General features: G+C 35.1%; 1 protein-coding gene across 4 annotated transcripts in view; it reads left to right on the top strand.

Moving 5' to 3' along the window:
* The window catches only part of ATP6V1H (ATPase H+ transporting V1 subunit H), a 70,665-nt gene that overhangs the window by 27,493 nt on the left and 17,736 nt on the right, over nt 1–25,436 (top strand). For all 4 annotated transcript variants that reach the window (XM_081117013.1, XM_081117010.1, XM_081117012.1 and 1 more), the window contains 4 exons: nt 8,128–8,225; nt 12,550–12,742; nt 20,989–21,167; nt 22,769–22,894. In XM_081117013.1, the coding sequence (XP_080973139.1) occupies nt 8,128–8,225; nt 12,550–12,742; nt 20,989–21,167; nt 22,769–22,894 (596 nt within the window). The remainder of the gene's footprint in view (nt 1–8,127; nt 8,226–12,549; nt 12,743–20,988; nt 21,168–22,768; nt 22,895–25,436) is intronic.

Raw genomic sequence — 25,436 nt, 5'->3', positions numbered from 1 at the left:
TTTTCTTGGGTTGAAGGATTTGACAAATAATGTATTAGACCAGAAAATGGCCATTAGCCTTCTGAGGTGGAATCAGAACAAGGTGTAGAACTAGATGAGCCAGGGTGAGGGGAGGTGGTCGGGCAGAAGTCTAGATATTCAGCCATAAGTAAATGTTTAAATTGGGAATCTTTATTTTATATGACTTGAATTTCTACCAGCTGTAATTTTGAAAAAAATGTTTAATTCATGTATTAGACTTATTGGTAGATTTTTAAAAAGGTGTTTTTATAATCATGTCTTATAAACGAATTTGAGTGGTTGTTAAAGTGTTTGTAAGTTATTAAGGCTTAGATAATGACTTGCAAGTTCTGGTGACGTTAAACTCTGATTTTACTTTTTCTATCCAATTATTAGAAAAACAAAAATGATTAACTGAATTGACTGGCATTAGTCAAAGTGATTTACCTAGTAGACTCATACATATACATCCCAAATGTAATTAGCATCAGGGGTAATTGTGAGTAAGGAAGAGATGGCCTTTGATTTCCCACTTTCTTCCCTTTAGTGCCCTTCAAACCTGAATGTACTCTTTGTTACTGTTTCAAATGGCTGTCAACTTCAGTAAGTTCAGAGTAGGGTGTTAGCCTTGCTTAGATATTTGTATTTTAATAGGGAAATCTAAATTGGTAATCCATAGTGAGCTCTTACTGTGCCTGGCATTGTTTTACTCATTTTACATTTACATTTTCTTGAATATTCACACTCCTTTGATATAGATCTTACCATAAGCCACGTTTTATGGATATGAACAGTGAGGCTGTGCAGAAAGGCATACCAGGTTACCCAAGGTCATTCAGCTAATGAGTGGCAAAACTCCCAAAGGAACGAATTACTTACTGAGATAATTACTTTTGAGGCAACTGAACTGGAGTTGGATCTTTAGTAGGCATTCTCAAGTCTCACAGCCTATTCTGACTTGTGAAAACATCGGTATTATATCTTAAAATCCCTTTAGATTTTCAGAGCATAGAAAAAGTTTGGCAAACTGCATTACATGATATTGCCACTTGATGTCAGTATAGAACATACAAAGAAAAGGTTGACACTGCAGAATGAGAGAGAAATATGACAAAATTTCCATGCCATGGAAGCATCCTAAATTATGAGTGAATTGTTACAAAACTTTTATTTAAAGGACATTACATATGTGGAATTTCCTGAAAATGAATTGTGTTGTTTTTGCCTAACTATGAAGATAACAGTGACATCAAATCGTATGCACTTACCTTAAGCTTCCTGTTCAGCCCTTCGCTGGCTGTTGCGTGTGAATGATCAGGCTTCTGCTCTTCTGAGGAAGCTGCACAGCCTTGGACGCTGATTGTTGTGCTGAAGCCCTGACAAAAGAGGAATACTGTGATCTCTCAGAAATGTGGAGGTTTTAGAAAGAACCCAGGAATTTTCTATTTGTTCTTTTTCTTCTTTCTTCTGCCCGACTTCACTTATACATGTGCCTAGGGGAACGAGGTGACTCCTGGCTCCCTCATTTGACTTTGTCTTGTTTTCTGGCTATTTTTGGTGTAGACCTAGTTCAGCATCAGTTATTTCTAGATGAACGTGGTTTCACTGGTAGTAAAGTAACTTGATTAAGTTGCCAGGTTCTCTTTTTGCTTATTTTATACTTTATCTTGGCTTTTGTTATTGTTAATCCTCACAAAAATGGATATTTTTTCCATTGATTTTTAGAGAGAGTGGAAAGGAGGGAGGGAGAGAGAGAGAAACAGAAACACCAATGTGAGAGAGACACATTGATTAGTTGGCTCCCACATGCGCCACAATTGGGGTAGGGATTGAACTTGCAACCCAGGTATGTGCCCTCAACCAGGAATTGAACCAGCAATGCTTCTGGGTTGGGGCCAACTTTCTAACTACTGAGCCACACTGGGCAGGGCTATCTGGCCTTTTAATGTTCTGGAGCAGTTCTGTCCAATAGAACTTCCCATAATGATGGAAATGTTCTGTATCTACACTTTCCATTATGGTAGCCACATGTGGCTATTGGGTAGTCAGAAATGTGGTAAGTACGAGTGAGGAAGTAAGTTTTCAATTTTATTTAGTTTTGGGTTTTTTTTTTACAGCCTTATCAAAATACATTTCACATACCATAAAATCCATCTATTTGCAGGTCAGTGGGTTTTAGTGTATTTACAGAGTTGTGCAACCATCACCACATCTAATTTTAGAGCATTTTTAGCACCTCAAAAAGAAACCCTGTACACATTAATAGTCGCGCTCCATTCTTGCCCCCATTCTCCTAACCTCTGGCAACCACTACTCTACTCTCTGGATTTGCTTCTTCTGGCCATTTGTTATGAATGAATCATATAATATGTGTTGTCTGTGCCTGGCATCTTTTACTTAGTGTAATGTTTTCAAGATTCATTCATGTTTTAGCACAGTAACAACGGCATTTTAGAATGAGAAGGGGAAAAAAATACCTTTTTTGGCTTTTGGCCAAATTCCTTAAATTGTTTTCTGTGATGATTCTAATATCTTTGTTAATATGAGGTTTTATTGCTTTAACTTTGCTTTTACTTTAACGCCATGCTGATGTGACACTTTTCAATCTTCCAGAAGAGCTGGAGTACTTGAATGATTTAGTTCTTTGCTACTTTGTTGATTAGTACATCAAAACTGCTGCACAAGTAGCCCAAATGAGTGGGCTGCATCAGTAGTTCATACAGTTCATACATTTCAGGCCTGTTATTTAACTGCAACAAATTACATCATCTTTTTAAGCCTTGGGTTCCTCATCTTAAAGAAAAGGGGGGGGTATCATAATATTTCCCTTTTGTTCTTTATTTAAATTTTTAATTTTTATTATTTGTTTGAAAGTACTGAAATATATCATGTTAATTGTTTTTATAAAAAGAAACTTTTTTTCTTTTTTAGACAGTTTTTTGGTTAGTTATTGAGGGTTATAGGATCCATTCTGATTATTGAAAAAAAACAGAAAAACTTTACATCAAAGAAAAACTGTGCTTGAATGACATTTAAGCAAATAGTATTTGGGAAACAATATAGTGTGTATCTAGTACATCTTTTTTGTGTGTATGTATTTTTGTTAAGTCAGTCCAAATACAGGCAGTTTTCTTCCACCAGATAAATGAATAACCTTAGCAATGTAAATAGAAACTATTATCTGGCTGAATGAGCTCTTTTACCATAAATATATTCTAGTAAAACAGAATGACGTAAGGTATAGCCAAAATTGATTAGCAATTTTTATAAATTCTCAAATTGAGATGACTTAAAAAAAACAACTAAGCAATTTTGTAAGATCTATAACTACCAAACATTTATTTTTGGATCTAAATAGGATAATAGTGCTGTGTTGTGTATAATTCTGCAGTATTGATTATTATCAGTATAAAATTTTTGGTCAAACTTGTAATTACCAAACCATATCTATTAGAGCCTCATTCATTTGGTATTAGTATAAGATATGAAGTTTGGTTGTATTTCTTTTTGTTCATTCATTCAAGAGATACTTACTGAGTGCTGCTGGGTACAGTGCACTGTGCTGGAAGCGTAACACTGAACAAGATGGGTAAGACTCCTACCTTCATAGGGCTGCCTTGTATCCCAGGGAGGACAGCATTAGACAGGTTATTACACACTTTGATTATTTTAGTCCACTTGTGGCAGTGCTTGCACAGGTCCTTTGAGAGTGTACAAGGAGTAGAACCTTAATTTGTGTTTTTTTTTAAAAACATACATTTAACAGAAAATTTCTGCAGTGTCACACAGAAATCTGTGTCTTAGGAATGAGAGGTGATAAGAGTGACTTTTTATATTATGCTGTTCAATACTGATTGGATATATTATGATAAATATGTACAAAGCATCTTATGTAAATTCAGGTCAATAAAAGTCATGTACGCAAATGTTAATAAGGTTCCATGCTACTTGTCAAGTCATACTTCTAGTTTGTATCTATACTTCATACCCAGAAGCTGATCTTAGAGGCATCTTTCTTGGGAGTTCTGAGCATAGGAGTTAGGGAGCCTCAGGGAGAGGCCACCTGGGAAAGGCAAGGCTTTAGGGAAGACACAGAGATGCTCTTCCTTATTTGATTGTTTCTTGTGACTTTGTATTTGGTAGGCGCAATATTTGATCACCACAAATACTACCTCATCAGTTTGGTGGTTCTTGATATTGTCCTGTAAGTTAGACTATTTCTCTACTTTTCAGTTCTTGTTCAGTTTGTCTTTGAAATCTCATGAGATTTCAGGACTTCCTATTAGAATTATAGCTATGCCAAACAATACTTTTCAAATTACTGTCTGCAAACAGAATAGGAAATTCCAGCAAAAAGAAAAATAATACAGCAAGAAAATATTAAGTTAGTGTTTGTATTGAACAATATGGAAGATAGTAGTACATTTATATATAATTATCATGGAAGTCAGTTTAAGGGAAGTGATCATATAGAATTTGGGGGTTTCTATATTTGGTCTTTTTTTTTTAAAAAACAGTATCTTGCTAGGCAGCAAACAAAAATGCTTCACTTGGAGAAAATATAAAGGGTGGGGAAAAAGTAGGTTTATAGTTCATATGGAAAATAATACGATAATTCATAAATAATAATACAAGGATAAACTGTGTTTCACATACTCACAACTGTAAACCTCCTTTTGCACTACTCTGTATTTTTCAATTTTAAGTTCTACTTTTTTTCCTTCTAAAGCCAAATGGCAAAATAGAAAAAAATAAGATCAAGTGCAATGAATATTTAATTATTCACTTAGCAAACAAGCATTTTTAAAGTGCTGCTATTTATCAGGGACTATGGTAAAGTGCTGAGATTAAAAAAGACTCCTCTTTTGCTCGCTGGCCTAATGGGGATCACACACACACACACACACACACACACACACACACACACACACACAGAGGGCAATAATAGGGACATATATGTCATACCGTGAAAGGGATGAATTCCATCTGGAGAAATCAGAATACAACAGTAGATGCAGCAGCAAAGTTGTTGAATATTATATGACAGGCATCACTGAAAGTTCATATATTAACTAATAATATTATCCCCATACTCCAGGGGATTTGCCTGTTTTCCCCATTTTATAGTTAGGAAGCTCATACACAGCTTGTAAGTGGGTGAGTTTGACAGACTGGTTCCAGAGCCTTTGTTCTTTTTAAAAATAGGTTTTTTATTGATTTTTTTTTTTTTTTTTTTTAGAGAGAGAGAGGAAGGGAGATAGAGAGAGAGAAACATCGATGAGAGAGAAACATTGATCGGCTGCCTCCCACACTCTCCCTACTGGGGATTGAGCCCACAACCCCAGCATGTGCCCTAACGGAATCGATCAGGTGACCTCCTGGTTGATGGGTCAACATTATGTTATACTACAACTTTCTTTCATGGTGGAGGAGTTAACATTTGACTTAGGACTTGCAGCAGCAGGTGAGTGGAGAGGAGAATGGAAAAGAGCTTTCCAATAAGTAGTTGTAGATAGAGGTCTGGTTCTCAGGTGGAAAGTAACTGTTGGGATTGGCAATTTAAGGTCACTGGCAATCCTAGCATTTGCCATGTTAAGTGGGGTGATAAAATATAAAACAGGTAAAAATTTGGTGATAATTCTTTCAAGGAACCTTTATGTATTGGGAGGAAGAAAGGTGCAGAGATTGGTACAAGCTTTAGGGTTAGTTTAAAGATGGATAAGGCCCGGCCGGGCGTGGCTCAGCGGTTGAGCGTCGACCTGGGATCCAGGCGATCAAGGTTCGATTCCCGGTCAGGGCACATGCCCGAGTTGCAGGCTCCATCAATGACTCTCTCATCATTGACGTTTCTGTCTCTCTCCCTCTCCTTTCCTCTCTTTGAAATCAATAAAGATATATTAAAAAAAAAAAAAAAGGTAAGAATTGAGTATTTTTAGAGGCTGAGAAAAGGAAACCAATCAGAGAGGTTGAAGATACAGGAGAGGGGTCTGGTCGATGGACCGTTGTGTGGGAGGATTGGGATTCAGACCTTGCTGGGGCGTTGGGCCTTGGACAGGAAGATGTCTGCCTGTCTCCTAGGTGAGAGAGAAGTAACAGTGGCTGTAAATGAAGTTCAGCTTGGGGAGTGAGGTGTTGATAGCTGAGTGAATCTCTTACTAATGGTCCCTGTTTTTTCTCATATTGCTGAGAGTGAGGGCAGAGATTAGGACAGGAGGATAGTGGTGAGTATGTGACAGTGACTGAGGAATGGCAGAACAGACTAGAATTGCTTGATGACTTTGCACAGTTGTACGATTTTCTGCAGCAGTATCGTATTACCTTTGTGTAGTATTAGAGATGGTGACTGGGTGGATTGATTGAAAGCTGATTATTTTCTTAAAAAGTATTGACTAATTTATACATGAGATTAATAGGACAATGTAAGTGAAAGACAAAGAAGTGAGACAATTTACTTTGTTTAACTGAAAGCAATAATTCAATCATTTACCAGTCAGTGTTGCCTTCACTGTATACTTTGAAAGTAATTTCTAGAATGGCGTTTGTATTACCTCATAGTGTATAATAGGAGAGAGTACAGTTTTAGAACCAGCATATTTTATATGGCTCATTTGTAATGTGAATCCTGAAGCTGTAAATAACAATGAAGAGTCCATATTTGAAATGTATCATGTATTTCACAATAGTATGGTAAATGGACACAGAAAGGAAGACATACAGTGAACCAATAAATTTTTGTGTTGAGAGGAATTGTTGATGAATGGAAGAGGAGAGAATACCCTAGGTTGCCTTTTTACTGATCACATGTAGAAACCTTGCTTAGTCTGTCTCTCTAAACAAGAAAATGGAATTCCTCCTTCACTGAGGATTACTACCTGCTGATTTAATTGGAAAAATACACATTTTTTTTCCACTATGGAAGATTGTTTTAGAGCTGAAGATTCACTATTTTTTCGGTCATTAATTTCTGCTAATGTTTTGAGTTTTCAGGCAAATTATATTATTGGATATATTGTCTTTTGGGAACTATGTTCACTATTTTCTAGGTAAAATCAAGATAACCTTTTCTTTTGTAACTTTTGATTAATCCACCAAATATATCTATATCATTGTGTTTTTGTATTTGAGTGCTTGGAATTTCTTTGAAGTGTTAGGTTTTAACAAACTTTGTTTAAGTTAAAACATTGTGTATATTAGGTTTTGTGAATTTATAGAACATCCATGAATCTCTCTTTTCTTCCTCTTTCTTTATTTTTCATTAGTATGTTCTTTAAGGCTAGAGTTTGAAATTACCTCTTGTCTCTCCATTTCTTATAGATGTAAGGCTCATGATAAATAATTAGAGTAGAGCCCAGGCCAGGTGTTACTACTAGCTTTGCTAAAATGGAGGAACCTGCAAACTCCTGGGGATATTATTCCTGTTTGCTTCTAGTTCCAGATTTAACTACAATTTCTCCAAGACAATGCTTTTGAACTAATAGTTTTTAAAAATTATAGTCTTTTTCAAGTGTTTAATTAGATGTTTTATATGCTGTGTAGTTTTTAAGGTTCTCAGTTACTGAGTTTCTATGAAATGTCTAACTGTATGCTAAATGAATTAATTTACTTAGTTCTAACAATACTTTCTCAGGTGCTTGGGGATGTCATCCTCTTTGAGGATGAAGATATTGAGTATTGGAAAGGTCCAGTAACTCACCCAAGATCGTTCAAATATAGGCCTGTCTCAAAGCATACACTTTTATCTTTTTAATTTTATTGTTTTTTGATATTTCTATAATTATGAAGAGTAGTATTCTCCATATAGTGCCTCTATTCAGGGAAATGAAACATTGCCAAGTAATTATAAAAACTGTATCAAATATATAATTACTTTGGTCCTTCATTTCTCTGACTATGTATGTTAAGTAATCTTGAACTGTGTAGGTTTAACTTGGCAGAGAAAATCAGCTTTATTTCTAAGAGGTAGAGAGAAAAGCAAAAATGTGATTGACTTTTGAAAAAATATTAGGGACTTTTGAATGTTCTAATGATAAGAAATTCTAGTAAAAAAAAAATTCAGACTTTTTGTATATGCGTGGTCTCGTGACTTTAAATGCTTCCCAATCTTAAAACCTTGTACTTCTTGTGTAGAGCTCTCAGTATGTGCAGTGTGTTGCTGGGTGTCTGCAGCTGATGCTTCGGGTCAATGAGTACCGCTTTGCCTGGGTAGAAGCAGATGGGGTAAACTGGTGAGTGCTCTTTTACTTTCAATGTAGAATAACCTTCAAAAGATTCTACCCTTGACATTTGCAAAGAAATTAATAGTATTAATCATCCAAAAGAAGTATTTAAATTTTTTTATGCCTGTTTAACAGTGAATTATGCTAACCTTCATAGAAGTCACTAACTAATGAATACCAGATGGAATGTTTCCCCTTTCCTTAGCTTGGTCTGTGCTATTATAAGAGATTAAGGACTCCTAAAAACCTTATCTTGATAGAACAAATTCCAGGTACTCAGAATAGAAAAGCAGTCATAAAAGTATCTTGTACATGCAGGCAAAAATCAATAAGAAAAGGTCTTATTAGGAAAATAATGAATATAAGCCATTCATTGTAATGCTATAGAATTAATTCATTCTTGTGGGCTCCTCATTTGCAGGTCCAGAAACTCTGAGGAGCTGTTTCCTCAGATGTAACGAATGCATTTATACAAAGTACTCACCCCAAGCCCCCCAAAACAAATGAAATCCTCTTTTACAACCAGAAGGTCAATTTATTTATTCATAATGAGATAACTCACTGCTCTTTTAAATTAGTGAAGACATTGTTTGTTGGAAAATATATACAGGAAGCTAGTTTATCAACAGAAGGTTGCGTGGTAAGCAAGGTTTCAGAGCAAGAAAAGTTGACTGAAAAATTCTGGTGCTGTGTCAGCCTAAACATAGTTAGTGCAAACATTTTAGGTAGAGTGAGCCACTCTTATAATTTAGAATTTTTGTGTCAGTGTAGGGAACCGTTTACCAGTTAAGTTCCCAGAAGCCAGCCAAGGGCCAGCCAGTTTGTAAGCAGGCCTTTCTAAGGATAAGCAGCCACAGGACAGTGGTGTTAATAAAGGCAGACTACAGGTGGTGTTTCCAGCCCGTTTACCTTCTTAAAAAAATGATGATGCAGTATTTTGCCAATACAATTAGAAAGGATAATTATTTCACTATTAATATTATTTTCCTAGGCAATTTCATAATTCGCCAATTTTCTTATCATTTTAGCCATTTATTTTTTTTTTTTTAGTAATAGTTGGGAATAATGAATGAATATTTATCAAATAATGTCTGGGATGATGAAATAGAGTAAATTTTCAAGTTATAGATAACATAAATCCCATAGTGTGCCTTAGGTTTCAAAGACCTGTGTGATAATAGCAAAATAAATTGAATTTTATTCTATTCACAAAAAGTAGAAATTCTTTGTGTTCTTTGGAAGACTGGTAAGAGAATAAGAGTCACAAAACAGCAATTTCTCCCCCGCCCCCCCCTTTTTTTGTTGGTCACTTATGTTAAGACTTTCTTTCTATTTATTTATTTAATTCATTTATTTATGTTAAAAATTTTAATGTTAACATTATTGCAGGTTTCCCACCTTTTGCCCACCTGCACCCACCCCTGCCTCCCCCTCCCTTGGCCTTCACCCCACTACTGTCTCTGTCCATGGAGTATGAAGTATGTTTTTTAGCTAATCCCTTCACCTCCTTTATCCAGCCACCCCTATCCCCCTCCCCTCAGATATCGGCCAGTCTGTTCCATGCATCCATGCTTCTGGTTCCATTTTGTTTGCCAGTTTATTTTGCTCATTAGATTCCACATATTAGTGAGATCATATGGTACTTGCCTTTCTCTGACTGGTTAATTTTGCTTAGCATAATACTCTCCAGGTCCATCAATGCTGTCACAAAGGGTAAGACTTCCTTATTTTTTACAGAGCTTAGTAAATGTACCACAGCTTTTTTACCCACTCATCTACTGGTGAGCACTTGGGCTGTTTCCAGATCTTGGCAATTGTAAATAATGCTGCTATGAACATAGGAGTACATATGTTCTTTCTGATTGGTGTTTCAGGATTCTTAGGATATATTCCCAGAAGTGTAACGGCAGTTCAATATTTAATTTCTTGAGGAAATTCCAGACTGTTTTGCACAGTGACTGCACCAGTCTGCATTCTTACCAGCAGTGTACTAGGGTTCCCTTTTCTTCACATCCTTGCCAGTGCGTGCTGTTTGTTGATTTATTGATAGTTGCCATTCTGACAGGTGTGAGGTGATACCTCATTATAGTTTTAATTTACATCTCTCTGATGATTAGTGATGTTGAGCATTTTTTCATATGTCTATTGACCATCTGTATGCCCTCTTTGGAGAAGTGTCTATTCAGGTCCTTTGTGCATTTTTTAATTGGATTGTTTGTCTTCCTGGTGTTGAGTTGTCTAAGATTTTTATATATTTTGAAAACCCCTTATTGGATGTATAATTGGTGACTGTGTTCTCCCATACAGTGCTTTTCTTTTCATTTTGTTAATGATTTTTTTTGCTGTGCAGAAGGTTTTTAACTTGACATCAAGTTCCATTTGTTTATCTTTTTCTGAGTTACCCTTGCCCTCAAGATATATCAGCAGAAATATTGCAGCAAGAGATGTCTGAGATTTTACTGCCTATGTTTTCTTCTAAGGTTTTTATGATTTTGAAATTTACATTTAAGTCTTTTATCCATTTTGAGTTTAGACCATAGAGGGAGGTGTACTACTGCCCCTGAGCTCAAAGCAGGGGCCTTATAGGTCGGGGACCCAGACAGCTGGTGCTGCTGTGTCTCTGAGGGTGCACAGTGAGGCTTGTTCTGCCAAAGCTGTTGCAAAATGAATTCAGCTGCTGCCATGGGAAAGAACAGTTGCTACCAGGGTGAAGAAACGCTGCTGAGTAATACAGGAACGGGAAGCCAAAAGGAGACACTCCCTTCTCCCTCCATCCTTGCAGTCAGCCTCTAGCACCTCCTATTGGCAGAACCAGCTGGTAAAGCAGAAATGTGGCTTGAAGTCTTAGCAATAGCATCACGAAGTGTAGAAGCCTTACCTTAGTAACTGGAAGAATCAGACAGCACAGGAAACCAGATATTAGGGTGTTACTAGAATAAAATTACATGATTTTACAGATGTTGAAATACTGATGTTAATATTAAATAAATGCTAGTCTTACATAACACCCAAAATAGAAAAGACTCAAGGGAGAAATCATTCATAAGAAAATTAAGGGCAATTTAGCAAATTTATAACTAGTATACAAATCACAGAAATGGAGAAATGGTGCCAATGTAAACCTTCCACTAACTTAGTAGTTATAGATTGTAAAATTAGATTTACAATTTGTTTATATTAATAGACTTATTTTTTAGAGCAGTTTTAGGTTGACAGAAAAATTGAAAGTGCCAAGTTCCCATATATACCTGCCCTTCCATAGTTTTCTCTGTTATTAACATCTTGCATTCGTATTCTACATTTGTTTCAGCTGGTGAACCAATGATGATCTATTCTTATTAACTGTGGTCCATAGTTTATATTAGAGTTTGTTCTTTGTGTTGTACATCCTAGTCATTTTTTAGTGGCCTAATTTGATAGTTTGTTCTTCCTTGTGTGAATGAGGCTTTCCCCAGGGCAATTACCTTCGTGCTCTTTCTTGGTGTAAACTCTTTCATTTCCATTAGCTTTCCCAGTTTTCATGTCAGTAAAATGAGAGGTTGAACTAGACACTTCTCAGGCTCTAACCCCCCAATTCAGTGATTGGCTATGTCAAATTTAGATTCAGCCCGGCCGGGCATGGCTCAGCAGTTGAGCATCCACCCAGGATCCAGGCGATCAGGGTTCGATTCCTGGTCAGGGCACATGCCCTGTTGCGGGCTCGATCCCCAGTTGGGGACACGCAGGAGGCAGCTGATCCATGACTCTCTCATCATTGATGTTTCTGCCTCTCTATCCATCTCCTTTCCTCTCTATGAAATCAATAAAGATATATTAAAAAAAAAAGAAATTATAAAGATATATTTTTTAAAAAATTTAGATTCATAGTGGGTTTTTGCCAAACTCATTCCTTCTTTTCTCTCTGAGTTTCCTAAGTATTTTTAAAGCTATACGTGATCATCTTGGTTGTCCAAATTCAAAATCTTGATATAACATCTGACTTCACTAGGATGTGCACCTGTCGTGCCACCAATCCTGTTGATTTTAGCTTCTTTAATGTCTCTCGTGTTCTTTATACCGTTCCTTCTGCTGTATTGCAAGTTTGTGTTTCCTTCCTCATTGCTTCCCTGCAGCAGGCGCTGCTGCTTGAAGTCCTGTGACTCCTGGAGAGCGGGTTGAGTGAAGCTGTGCTGCAAGTGGTCCTCCCTGAGTAGGAGTCAAGAGTGCTTGTTATGGAAGGAAAGGAACCGAGGGCATAATTTCGTTCCATCAGTGCAGAAAGAATAATCAATTATTTCTTTTTTGTTGTTACACTGTCATATTAAATGTTTTCTTAATATGTGTTCCTTTACAGCATAATGGGAGTTTTGAGTAACAAATGTGGCTTTCAACTCCAGTATCAAATGATTTTTTCAATATGGCTCCTGGCATTCAGTCCCCAAATGTGTGAACACCTGCGGCGCTATAATATCATTCCTGTTCTGTCCGATATCCTTCAAGAATCCGTCAAGGAGAAAGTGACAAGAATCATCCTTGCAGCGTTCCGTGTAAGTGCTTTGTGCTAGTGTGTGTGCGTGGGTGGGTGGCGTTTTCACTGTGGAGTCCATTTCCACTTAGGGCCTTTAGCAGCTGGGAAAACATCACTTGTTCTTCGTGCACTTGTAAAACGCGTCTTGGTGGACACAGAGTAAAAGCCACTGATTTGTATTTACGCCCTGGGGACTGGGACAGGTGGGAGGAAAGCTTTTAAGTGGATGAAATGGATGAGCTCTGGAATGCTTGTAAGAAAAGGTAGTTGCATTGCATTTGGACAGAGGAAATCCCCCCCCCCCTTTTTGACCTATAACACATAGACCCAGACAACAGTGTGGTGGTAGCCTCGCCAGAGAAAAGGGGAGTAAATGGGGACAGAAAGAGGCTTTCCTTTGGGTGACAGGCACATGGTGCAGTATGCAGATGATGCTCTGTCCAGTTACAGACTCAATGTCACCCCAATAAACACAATAAAAAAGGAAGCCCTTTTGTTGCTTCTGTTGTTACAGTGTTTTCCAAAAGACTATTCTTGAGGCTTTTCTCTTATGGGACCCTTATTGTGGTATGGAATTGTATTTCAGATTTTGGATCTACTAACTTGCAGTATTTCTGAGCAACTATAAATATATGTGGTAGACATATATATATTTCCATAATATATGCAAATCCAAGTTATTGGCTTCAGAATCTGCTTTTAACCATTATTTGTTATTGTGCTTTCTTTAAATAAACAACAAATCCAAAATAAAAAGTGTACAGATATATCAGAGACATTTAAATAGCATTGACATCACATCTGCCAACTGTAGTCACTTACATCTTTGTAATTTTTCTAAGCACATAGAAATAAACATATAAATAGGCCTGTAATTTTGTTTTGTATTTAAAAATAAAAATGGCATCATGTGATGCTGTTTTATAACTTTATTCTTAATACTATATAATGAATATGTTTTCATTTTTATATGTGTTTATCTTCAGTGTTCTTTTTAATGGCTATATTCTACCATGTTGATGTAACGAGGTTTACTTAACCAGTGTTCTATTGATGGGCATGTAGGGTTTTTACATATGCTTGCCCACTTTAATGAATATTTCTGTTGGATACAGTTCTAGGGATGGATTTGCTGAGTATACTTTTCTACAGTTTTGATAGGTAATATCAAATCACCTTTCAAAAATGTGCAAATTTACATTTTTATCAACTATATATTGGAAATGCATGCTTTTCCATTCTTTTACTTGCAATTAATATAATCTTTTAATTGTTACAAAAAATTAGGTGAAAATTAAATTGTTTTAAATTTATATTCTGTTAATAATGGGTGGAGCTGAACATCTTTTTAATATTTTTATCAGCCATTTATATTCCTCCTATAAATTGCTTATTCATAGCATTTGTCACATTTTAATTTTTAAAATTTGATGTGTAATAACTTTTCTAGATGTTTATAGCTAATAATAATAGTAATAACTAATGTTTATGAGAGTTTATTCTGTGTCAGGCACTGCTTTAATTGCTTTAAATGTATTATGCATTTAATCTCCCAAGAACCCCATGCAATGGGTCTGAGGTCACAAGAGGTTAAGTAATTTGCCAAACTGGCCACAAAGCAGCAGAGCTGGAATTCAGACTCAGGCAGTCTGACTCATGATTCTGTTTGCTACTTTAGTTTGGTGGTTTTCTATGATTTTTTTCCTTTCTTTTCTCTTTTTTTATGTTTTGTGTCTCATCTCTGGATTTTTGTTTTGTGGTTACTATTAGGTTTGTGTAAATGTCTCATACATACTAGTGCCTTTTTTTTGTATTGCATCTTATGTTCTTTCAATGCTATGCATTCAGGTCTTTTTCTCTTCGCTTTTTATGATTTTGTCACAAATTATCTTTTATATGTTGATCATTTGTTACCAAATTGCATTAACAATTAACATTTGTTGCAAAATACATGTTTAATATTCATTTCTGAAGTAGATTTGTAATTTCATGCTTCTGTCTGTTATTCAAAGTTTTATATACTTTTGTCTTTTTGTTTCTGGTAGATCTCCTTTCAACATTTCTTGTAATGCAGGTCTTGTGTGGGGTAAATTCTCTCAGCTATTGTTTGTCTATGAAAGCCTTTATTTCTCCTTTATTTCTAAATGATAAATCTGCTGGATATATTATTCTTGGCTGATGATTCCCCTCTTTCAATATTTTGAATGTTTCCTTCCACTCTCTCCTGGTTTATAATGTTTCTGTTGAAAACTCTGATGGTAATCCAATTGGGTTTTCTTTGTAGGTTATAGTCTTTTCCCTGGCTGCATTTAGAATTCTTTCTTTGTCATTTATTTTGGACAATTTGAGTAAAATGTATCTTGGAGGTCTTTTTATGTGAATATAATGAGGTGTTCTGTTAGTGCCCTCTATTCTAAAGTCAGGTTCTTTCCATAGGCTTGGAAAGTTCTCATCAACTATTTATTTGTGGAGGCTCTCTGATCCTTTCTCCCTCTCCTATCCTTCTGGTATAACCATTATCCTTATGTTGCTCTTTCTAATGGAGTCAGATGGTTTCTATAGAGTTCTTCATTATTTTTAACTCTTCTTTTTTTCCTGCTCTTGGGTCATTTTTAGATTTTTATCTTTGAGCTTACTAATTTTTCCATCTGTTCTGCTCTGTTTCCAATGCTCTTTAATGCATTCCTCATCTTGTTTATTAAGTTCTTCATTCCCAGAATTTATTTGGTTCTTTTTTATGGTTTCCGTCTCTTCGGTAAAGTACTTCTTTTGTTCATTAATTTCGTTCCTCAACTCACTGAACTGCCTTTTCTGTGCTGTCTTTTATCTTGTTGAGCTTGTGCTTTTACCTTGTTGAGCTTGTGCTTTCTTTTGCTGAGCCTCTTCTTAACTGCAATCTGAAATTCTCTGCCATTTACATCACAGTGTCCTATAATTTTCAGTTTGGTTTTTGGAGACTTTTCATTTTCTTTCTGTGCTCCTGTGTTACTTTGATTGTTCCTGGCATTTGTTGGCTTGTTTCTCTGGCTGTGCATCTGAGGTAGTTAACTCTTTTCTTGTTTAGATACCTATTTGTTCTTAACAATTTAGTAAGTTGATAGGTAAGGCACTTTCTTTTGTTTTCTAGTAGATGTTACAGTTAAATTTTTGTTTTCTCTTCCTTACATTATTTGCGCCTCTGGGATTGTAGTGGAGTGTCATCCCTTTGGTTGAGGGATGTAGTGGAGTCATCCCTTGCCCACAAGTACCATGCTTGCTGGTAATGTGGTGGGCCCCCAACCACACATGTGGCCACTGTCTCTATCCCCCCTCTCCTCCTACCTCCTCTCCTTGTCTTTCCAATATGCTCCCCTTTAGATGTACTGATGCATGGATTGTTCAGGCATGTTTGTGTGTTGAGGAGAATATTCTTTGTTGAGTTATAGTTATTTATTGCAAATTCAAAGAGAGAAACAAAGGAGTCTTTTCACTTTGCCATGATGCTGACATCACCTTCTCTGGGCTTCTATTTTCTAATTTAGATTTGAAATTATTTAAAATAGACCCAATCTATTGGCAGGAATATTAGGTTTTTTTGTACTCTTCTGTGCTAAATTAGTGACAATACAATCATTAGGTGAGCATATTTAGGGCTGAAAATCAAGAGTGTCTTTAGATGCCCACAACTTTGATGTACATGACTAAGTTAAAATGGAGCCGTTAGGAAGGACATAGTTAAGCCTTTTGATTTAGACCATCCAATATGTGGAAAAAACCAATGTGTCCTTTTTTCTTTATATTCTATTCCCTTTAAAAAAGATTTCACTGATAAGTTTGTTTGAGGATGGTCTACTGATATATTTTTCCCCACATCCTGAAACTCAGGAAGGAAATTTTTGTGCTGAAGACTTCAGGAAGCTTGCTGAGCTGCTATGGGCTGAAGAAATCTAGCAGCTACTAATTATTATTTTTTCCACTTGACTGGATGAATTTATTTTTGAAAATGTCAATCTCACTTATTCATAGCAGGTGCTGAACTCCAGGTCTCTCCACATGTTATTCTATTGGTTAAACTGATTTGTCAGTCTTTAGTTCCTAATATAAATAAGAATGTTTTGAGCCTGTGACTGAGAAAGACATTGAAGATCATATTTGTATTTTTGAGTTTTACATCTGTTGAGTTTTATTTCTCTTTTTGGCTTTCTTTCTCTCTTTCTCTTTTTATTTCTCTTTTCTCATCAGATAATGAGATAAATTATATTTTTACAACTGTATGATTTTTAGTAGAAAGGCTTAGAAAGAAATACCACTAAATTGAATTTTGATTTTCATTAGTTATATTAATCACAATGTTTAATTCACACGCACATACATATATACACACAGAGATATGTACATACATATACCTTCCTGTGCAGACAGTTCATAGCCATAATCCTTTCAAAGAAGCCCACTCTAGTTTAAATGTATGAGAATCTTTTGCCCACTGCTTTGACATGGAAGTAGTGCTATCAAAAATTTTTATTCCCAAGTTTATCCCTCATCCCTTATTACAGGAATCTTCCTATGTTGTTCATGAGATATGATGAAGTCTAATAAGACTGAGAGATTTTTAATCTTGGGGTAAGTTTTTTTAATACAGTGATGCTTCAAGTGTGGTCCACATGTCAGTGTAGTGCTATGAACTCTTGATCAGCAACCTTTAATAAGTAAGTTCTGTTGGCTGTCTGTATATCTTTTTTGGAGAAATGTCTCTTTATGTCCTCTGCCCATTTTTAAAAATCTGACTGCTTATTTTTTGTTATTGAGTTATATTAATTCCTTAAGTATTTTGGATATCAAAATACTTTTCAGATATATATTTGTGAATATGTTCTCCCATTCAGTAGGTTGTCTTTTCATTTTGTTGATGGTTTTCTTTGCCATGCAGAAGCATTTTAGTTTGATGTAGTCCCATTTGTTCATTTGTTGTTGTTGCCTTTGCCCCGCTGACATGGTTGGATTTAGTTCTACCAGCCATTTTACCATTTTCTCTCCCTCTCTCTCTTTTTTTTTTTGTTCTCCTGTCTTCCATTATTGCCTTCTCTTGGGTGAATTGGATCCTTTTTGGAGTTTCATTTTAATTTTTCTATTGGCTTTTTAAATATTCTTTGTGGTGTTTTATTTTTTAAAGATTGTTTTGATGTTACAATATACATTCTTAACTTCTTTTCATTATATTTAAAATTAAGATTATATATCTTATGTAAAATATATGTGTTTTTCCTTTTTTATATTGTAGTTGTCATATTATATTGTATCAACCTATGTTAGAAACCTTAAATACAGTGTTTTAACTCTTCCTTTAAATGGTCTTATTGTCCTTTGTATTTATCCAACTACTTACCATATCTTCAACTTTTCCTTCTTTTCTGACTAGTCAGCTTTCCATTTGGTAGTATCATTTCTCATTTTCTACAGAATTTCTGTTAGCCCAGTGGTCAGCAAACCATAGTAGTTCGTGGGCCAAATCTGGCCTACCACCTGTTTTGGTAAATAAAGCTTTGTTGGAACACTGCTGTGCTCATTTTTAATGTATTTAGTATGGCTGCTTTAGACTACAACTGTGATAGATATTTCAAAGCCTAAAGTATTTACTATTTGGACCTTTGTAGAAAAAGTTTGCCAATTCCGGCTTTAGCTTATCTTCAGCTACATATCTGCTGGTCAACAATGATTTTAGTTTTCAATATCCAAAGATAATTTCATTTTACCTTTATATTTTTAATTGATATATATAACATTATATTACCTTCAGGTATACAACATATTGTTTCAATATTTGTATATATTGTGAAATAATCACCATGGTAAGTTTAATTAACATCCATTACCACATACAGTTACAAATGTTTTTTCTTGTTATGAGAACTTTTAAGATTTACCTTCTTAGGAACTTTCAAATGTACAATATAGTATAATTAACTATAGTTACCATGCTGTACATCATATCTGCAGGACTTATTTATTTTATAATAAAATAAATTTTATCCACTTCTCACTTCCTGCTTCTGGCAATTACCAATCTGTTCTTTATTTCTATGAGTTCATTTTTTTAATTTTAATTTTTTGTTTTTAGGTTCCACATATAAGTGAGATCATACAGTATTTGCCTTTCTCTGCCTGACTTTTTAAACTTAGAATAATGCCTTAAAGGTCTATCCATGTTGTTGCAAATGGCAAGATTTCTTGCATTTTTATGGCTGAGTAATTTTCTTTATATATTCATCTTTAATGGACACTTCGATTGTTTTCGTATCTTGGTGATTGGGAATAATGCTGCAACGAACATAGGGTGCATATTATCTTTTCAAGTTAGTGTTTTTCTCTTTTTCAAGTTAATACTCAGAAGTGGAATTCCTGTATCAGGTGGTAGATATAGGTTCAATTTTCTGAGGAACCTCTGTACTGTTTTCCACAGGTTCCACAGTAACCAGTTTATATTACCATTAACAGAGCACTGGTGCTCCCTTTTCTCCACATCCTCGCCAACACTTGTTATCTCTTGTCTTTTTTATGATAGCCATCCTGACAGGTGTGAGGTGATATCTCATTGTGGTTTTGATTTACATTTCTCTGGTGCTTAGTGATGTGAAGCCCCTTTTAATGAACCTGTTGGCCATCTGTACATCTTTGGAAAAATGTCTATTCAGATCCTCTGCCCTTTTTTTAATTGCCTTGTTTGTTTTTTTGTTGGGTTGTATGAGTTCTTTATATATTCTGGATATTAACCTCCTTATCAGATATATATTGTTTGCAGACATTTTCTCCCATTTTGTAGGATGCTTTTGCATTTTATTATTTCTTTTGCTGTGCAGAAACTTTTAGTTTGATGTAGTTCTACTTACTGATTTTTACTCCTATTGCCTGTGATTTTGGTGTCCTAACCAAAAAATTATTGTCAAGACCAGTGCCAAGGAGCTTTTTCTCTGTTTTATTTTAGGAGTATGTCAGTTTCATGTATTTAAACAGTTTTGAGTGAATTATTGTGAGCTGTGTAACAGTGGTCCAGTTCCCTTTTTTTTTTTTTTGCATGTGGTTATCCCATTTTCCTAATGCCATTTATTGAAGAATATTCTTTTCCCATTGACTATCCTTGGCTCCCTTCTCAAATATTAGTTGACTGTATATGTAGGGGCTTATTTCTAGGTGTTCTATTATGTTTCATTACTCTGTGAGACTGTTCTATGACATTACTGTACAGTTTTTATTACTATAGCTTTGTAGTTTAGTTTGAAATCTGGAAGAATGATGCTTTCAGTTTCATTCTTCTTTCTCAAAATTGCTCTGGCTATTTGGGATCTTTGTAGTTCCATATACATTTTAAGATTTTTTTTCTGTATCTGAAAAATGCCCATTGGATTTTGTTAGGGATTGGTCACACTAATTTCCATATGCTAAGCTAATTCTCTTTCTGTGTTTATTTGGTATAATTAATAGGACTATAACTTGATTACAGAAATAAACAAATTTCAATTTTTGGTACAGTTGATTTGGAATTAATGGTTATTACAGGATTTTTATTATTATTTATTTTTATTTTTTTAATGCAGGCATTTACCAACTTGGTGAATGGTAGCTTTCTTAGGAGTTTGCTTTTTCTTGTCCCTAGGCCTAAACATGTTCTTTGCTCAGAAATATTGGTTTATTCAGTGAACATTTTATCTGTATAAATATCTAGATTCCTTGCTGTTTTCATAAATACTCTTAAAAATGAAAAAAAAAAATCATAGGAGAAAAACTAGGGACTTTGCCTGAATGTCAATACTTTTCTGGTAATTGTTCAAGCAAGAGAGTTTTTTATTGTTGTCCTTTCTGCACCTGTAGGTTGATTGAAGGGGGGGAAAGGTGACTGAATGGAAACTAGAGAAATACTTGAAACATTCTTTCTTAGTATACTAAGTGATCTTGGTGGCCAGTGAATGGAGAGTTCACTGTAGTGTGCTCAGGAGCAGGCTGTGGGAAAGGATTGTGATGGATTTAATTATAACATGTTCAGTATTTTGAGGCTTGTATGGGTCAATAATTTAAAATGTTTAGTAAGCCAGTAAGTAAGCAAGGAATCAGAAGTACATTTCTGATGTGAACAGATGCTTAGGAAAGAAGTAAGGATTTAGATACACTTGAAGGTGATAGTTAACCTGTCAATAGGGGGAGGAGGAGAGAGGGTGTAAAAGTAAGTGCAGAGCTCTGAGAATATCCCATAACAAATTATGTAGTTTCTCATTATATCTTTGTCTAAATCAGAACTTTTTAGAAAAATCAACTGAAAGAGAAACTCGTCAAGAATATGCTCTGGCTATGATCCAGTGCAAAGTTCTGAAACAGTTGGAGAACTTGGAACAGCAAAAGTATGATGATGAAGATATCAGTGAAGATATAAAATTTCTTTTGGAAAAACTTGGTGAGAGTGTTCAGGATCTTAGGTATGCTATTTTTAATTCTCACAAGCTAGAGATATTGGGCTTTGTTTGACTTTTTTAGTATCTTAAGGAAAATTAGATTTGTTACTAAATATAAATTCAAAAGATTTCACTAAAGCATTATGTCTTCTATTAAATATTTGGAGGGTAGGGCAGACTGGCTCATCACCATGGTAACAGTTGGTCAGAGCTGTGTGTCATTTCTTCTTTGGGAGGAGTTCCACCATTTTCTTTTTAAAATCAGACCGACTATACTACCACAGGTTGTTGGCCCTACCATGGAAACCTTCAGAAATCTCCCCCGGGTTAGAATTTTTTCAAGCAGTAATGGTTGTTAATTTTTGGAGGAGTTTTGCCCATATATGGAAAAATAGTATATTTTTTCTGCTTTTTTGAAGTTTCTGTTGGTTTATTTTTTATATTAAACATTATACAAAGGATGTACATGAAGCAAAAAAAGAAAAGAAAATGCTTACACAGTACAGAAGGGACTCCATGCCACTTACACCATCTTCCCAACCTGTTTCCATGCCCCTTCTCCCTGGCACATGTGCACCACACACACAGACCCACACACACAGAGACAAATGGGATTCTGTGTATTCGTCTAGATTTGTTATTTTTTTGTTTAATAATATCTTGCTGATCTTTCCCATTAACTCATATGTTCTTTGCTTTTTAATTATTGATACATTTTGAAAAGAGTTACTCTTAAGAAATACATCTTTTTCTATAGGTGGATTGGGTTTGGAAGCCAGGCTGACTCCAGTTTGAATTGTTTGGCTACTTTTTCCAATTGTTTAGCTACTTTTTCCAACCAAAGAATTACCTCTTCACTGTTGGTAATCACATTGTAACATATTGTACAGATATGTTTTTGTTTTTGTAATACAATATAGTAGTTTATAATGTTTATAATAGTATTAGAATATACTATTTTATTTTATGTTAAAGTAAGATACTTTTACATAAATTTGTATTAATGTATCTAGTGGTCTGGAAAATACAGTAAATATATGTGTATATATATATATATATATATAATCTCCTTACCTGAGGAAATGTTTTTATTAATATTTGAGAGAAAGAAAGGGAGAGAAAGAGAGAAACATTGATCTGTTGCCTCATGCATGGACCTCGACTGGGGATCAAACCCACAACCTAGGTATGTGCCCTGACTGAGAAACCCACAAACTTTTGGTGTGTGTGTTGATGCTCCAACTGAATGTGCCACCAGGCCAGGACACAAATACAGTATTTTAAGAGGCAAGGTAGAAACTCTGCTAGATTATCAGATATTTTACTGATATACATTTATGTATACATTTATTAGGGTAGGGATTTTGAAAGCAAGTACTCCCTTTAATGTCTTATAATGAGATTCAAATTTGACAGGAATATTGGACCTTAGTACCCTGAGTCAATTTCACATGATTTATAAAGCTTATTTAAGCTGTTTAAACTTTTTTTTAGTGGAATTTTGTTAATGTATAAAGGATGGTCAGTCTTTGTAGTTAAATAATCAGTGAAGATGTTTTATTGTGCTTAATTTGGAGGATCTTTTGGGTTTTTATAAACTCTGAATTCTTTGAAAATTTTTATAGCTCATTTGATGAGTACAGTTCAGAACTTAAATCTGGAAGATTGGAATGGAGTCCTGTGCACAAATCTGAGAAATTCTGGAGAGAAAATGCCGTGAGGTTAAATGAGAAGAATTATGAGCTTCTGAAGTAAGTTTTAAATTCCAGTTTATACTCTAATACCTATTGTTCTACATCTTCACAAATACATTTTGTCACTCTTTAAATTTTAGATATTCTGTGGTTTTAATTTGTATTTTCTTGCTCATTAATGTGGTTGAATACTTTTTATGTGCTTATTGGAAGTTTGTATATCTTTTTTTCCAGAAGTCTCTGTTGAAGTATTTTTTTTTTCCATTTTATAAGTTCTATATGTATTCTGAACATGAGTTCTTTGTCTATATATTCATCACAACTATTTTTTTCTACTTTGTCACATACTGTTTACTCCTTAGTTTTAATGTAGCTCAATTTATTAATCTTTTTCTTAATGGGTAGTGCTTTTTTGTGTCCTGGTTAAGATGTTATTGCATCCCCAAGGTCATGAAGATATATTTCTGTGTTATCTGATAAAAGCTTTGTTGTTTAACTTCTCATATTTAAATCTTCATTTCATCTGGAATTGTTTTTTGGGTAAAGTATAAAGTAGGGGGTCAAGATTCATTTTTTTCATTACATGGATATCTGATTGAACCAGTACCTTTTATTGAAAGTAATATTTTCCCCAGTGCTTTGAGGGCTCCCTTTGTCATAATAAGATGTGCAAGTGTCTGTCTTTCTTTTTCATTGAGATACATGTTATATACCACACAATTCACCCATTTAAAGTATACAAATCAGTAGGTTTTAGTATATTCACAATGCATGTAATCACTAACACAGTCAATTTTAGAACATTTTCATCACTTCAAAAGAAACCTCATATTCTTTAGTTATCACCTCTCTACTAACCCATTCACCCAACCCTAAGCAGCCACTAATTTACTTTCTGTCTCAATGGATGTGCCTATCATGAAAAATTTATATAAATGGAATCATGTAATATTTGTTCTTTTGTGACTGGCTTTCTTCATGTATCATAATTTGTTCAAGTTTCATTTATGTTGTAACACTTATCAGCACTTTATTCCTTTTTATGGTTGAATTATATTTCATTATATGTCACATTTTATTTATCTACTCATCAATTGATGGACATTGGATTCCTATGAAAAATGCTAGTAATAAACATTTGTGTACAAATGTTTGTGTGTATATATGTTTTTATTTCTCTTTGTTGGTTATCTACCCAGGAGTAGAATTGCTGAATCATATGGTAACTATGTTTAGCTATTTGAGAAGTTGCTATTTTCCAAAGTGGCTGCATAATTTTACATTCCCACCAGCAGTGTATGAGGGTTCTGATTTCTCCACATCCTTGTCAGTACTTGTTATTGTCTTACTTTTTAATTCTAGCCATCTTAATGTGAAGTGGTATTTCATTGTGACTTCTATTTGTATTTTTCTGATGGCTAAGGATGTCAGGCATCTTTTTGTTGTTGTTGTTTTTATTGATTTCAGAGAGAGGAAGGGAGAAACAGACAGACAGACATCAGTGAGAGAGAGTCATTGATAATCTGCCTTGTGCACACCCCTACTGGGGATCAAGCCCTCAACCCAGGCATGTGCTCTGATAGGGAATCGAACCATGACCTCCAGGTTCGTGGGTTGATGTTCAGACACTGAGCCACATCGGCTGGGGCTCTTAGTCATTTTTTAAGGTAATGTACACAGGCATTTTTGTGGAAACATGGAAATATTTCTGTAGAATTGATTCCTAGAAATAGAATAGCTGGATTAAAAAGTCTGTGTATTTTAAATTCCATTAGGAACTGTCAAAATTGTTTTTCCCAGCTGGCATCACCATTTTATATTTAATTTATTCATTTTTTTCAACAAGTGTTTATTGAACATCTATTGTATGGTCAATACTGTTTTAGGTATTATAGATACAATGACAAATAAAACAAAGTTTTCTCATTATACTTACATTATATTTGGAAGAGAAAGACTAAACAAATAGTCAAGTAAATATATAATGACTGGTGGTCATTAGGACTGTGAGAAAAATAAATCAGGAAGAAGGGTAGAGAATGATGGGGGGAGGGTGTTGTCTTAGGACAATCTGAGGCTCCTAAGCCAGAGTTGACATTTGAGATGAGAACTGAATAAAGGTACTTTCTCAGTATTCTACTGGGTTCAATTAGCTAATTCTTTAAGACGTTTATATATATCTCTAAGTGAGTGGCTGTTGCTGGCATGTTTGAAAGCAATTTTTTTAAATGTTAGCTTTCTATTTACCTATTCTTAAAAATTACTCACTCTGATCAGCTATCAGAGTTATGCTCTGCTTGTAGAATGAGTTGAGAAGTTTTCTACCTATTTCTCTGCCCTTGAACAGTTGTAATAACATAGGAATGAGAATGATCCTTGAATAATCTCCACTTGCACTCCTGAGAAAAGCAGCCCTTTCCCAGCTAACTGGACTCTGAGCCATGTAGTTCGTCCCTTTTCCCCTTCACTCCCAGAGACACAGAATCCCCTGAGGAAGATGAACCCTCTTCCCGGGGTCCTTGAGGCAGCAGAAATCATGGTCATGGCTCCAGGTGTCCAGCAGAGGGAGCTTTTCTCAGCTGTTAGTAGTTGGATCCCC

The sequence above is a fragment of the Miniopterus schreibersii genome, assembly GCF_964146895.1.
Source record: "Miniopterus schreibersii genome assembly, chromosome: 17".
NCBI classification, from domain to species: domain Eukaryota; kingdom Metazoa; phylum Chordata; class Mammalia; order Chiroptera; family Miniopteridae; genus Miniopterus; species Miniopterus schreibersii.
This window is presented reverse-complemented; position numbering and strand designations above follow the sequence as displayed.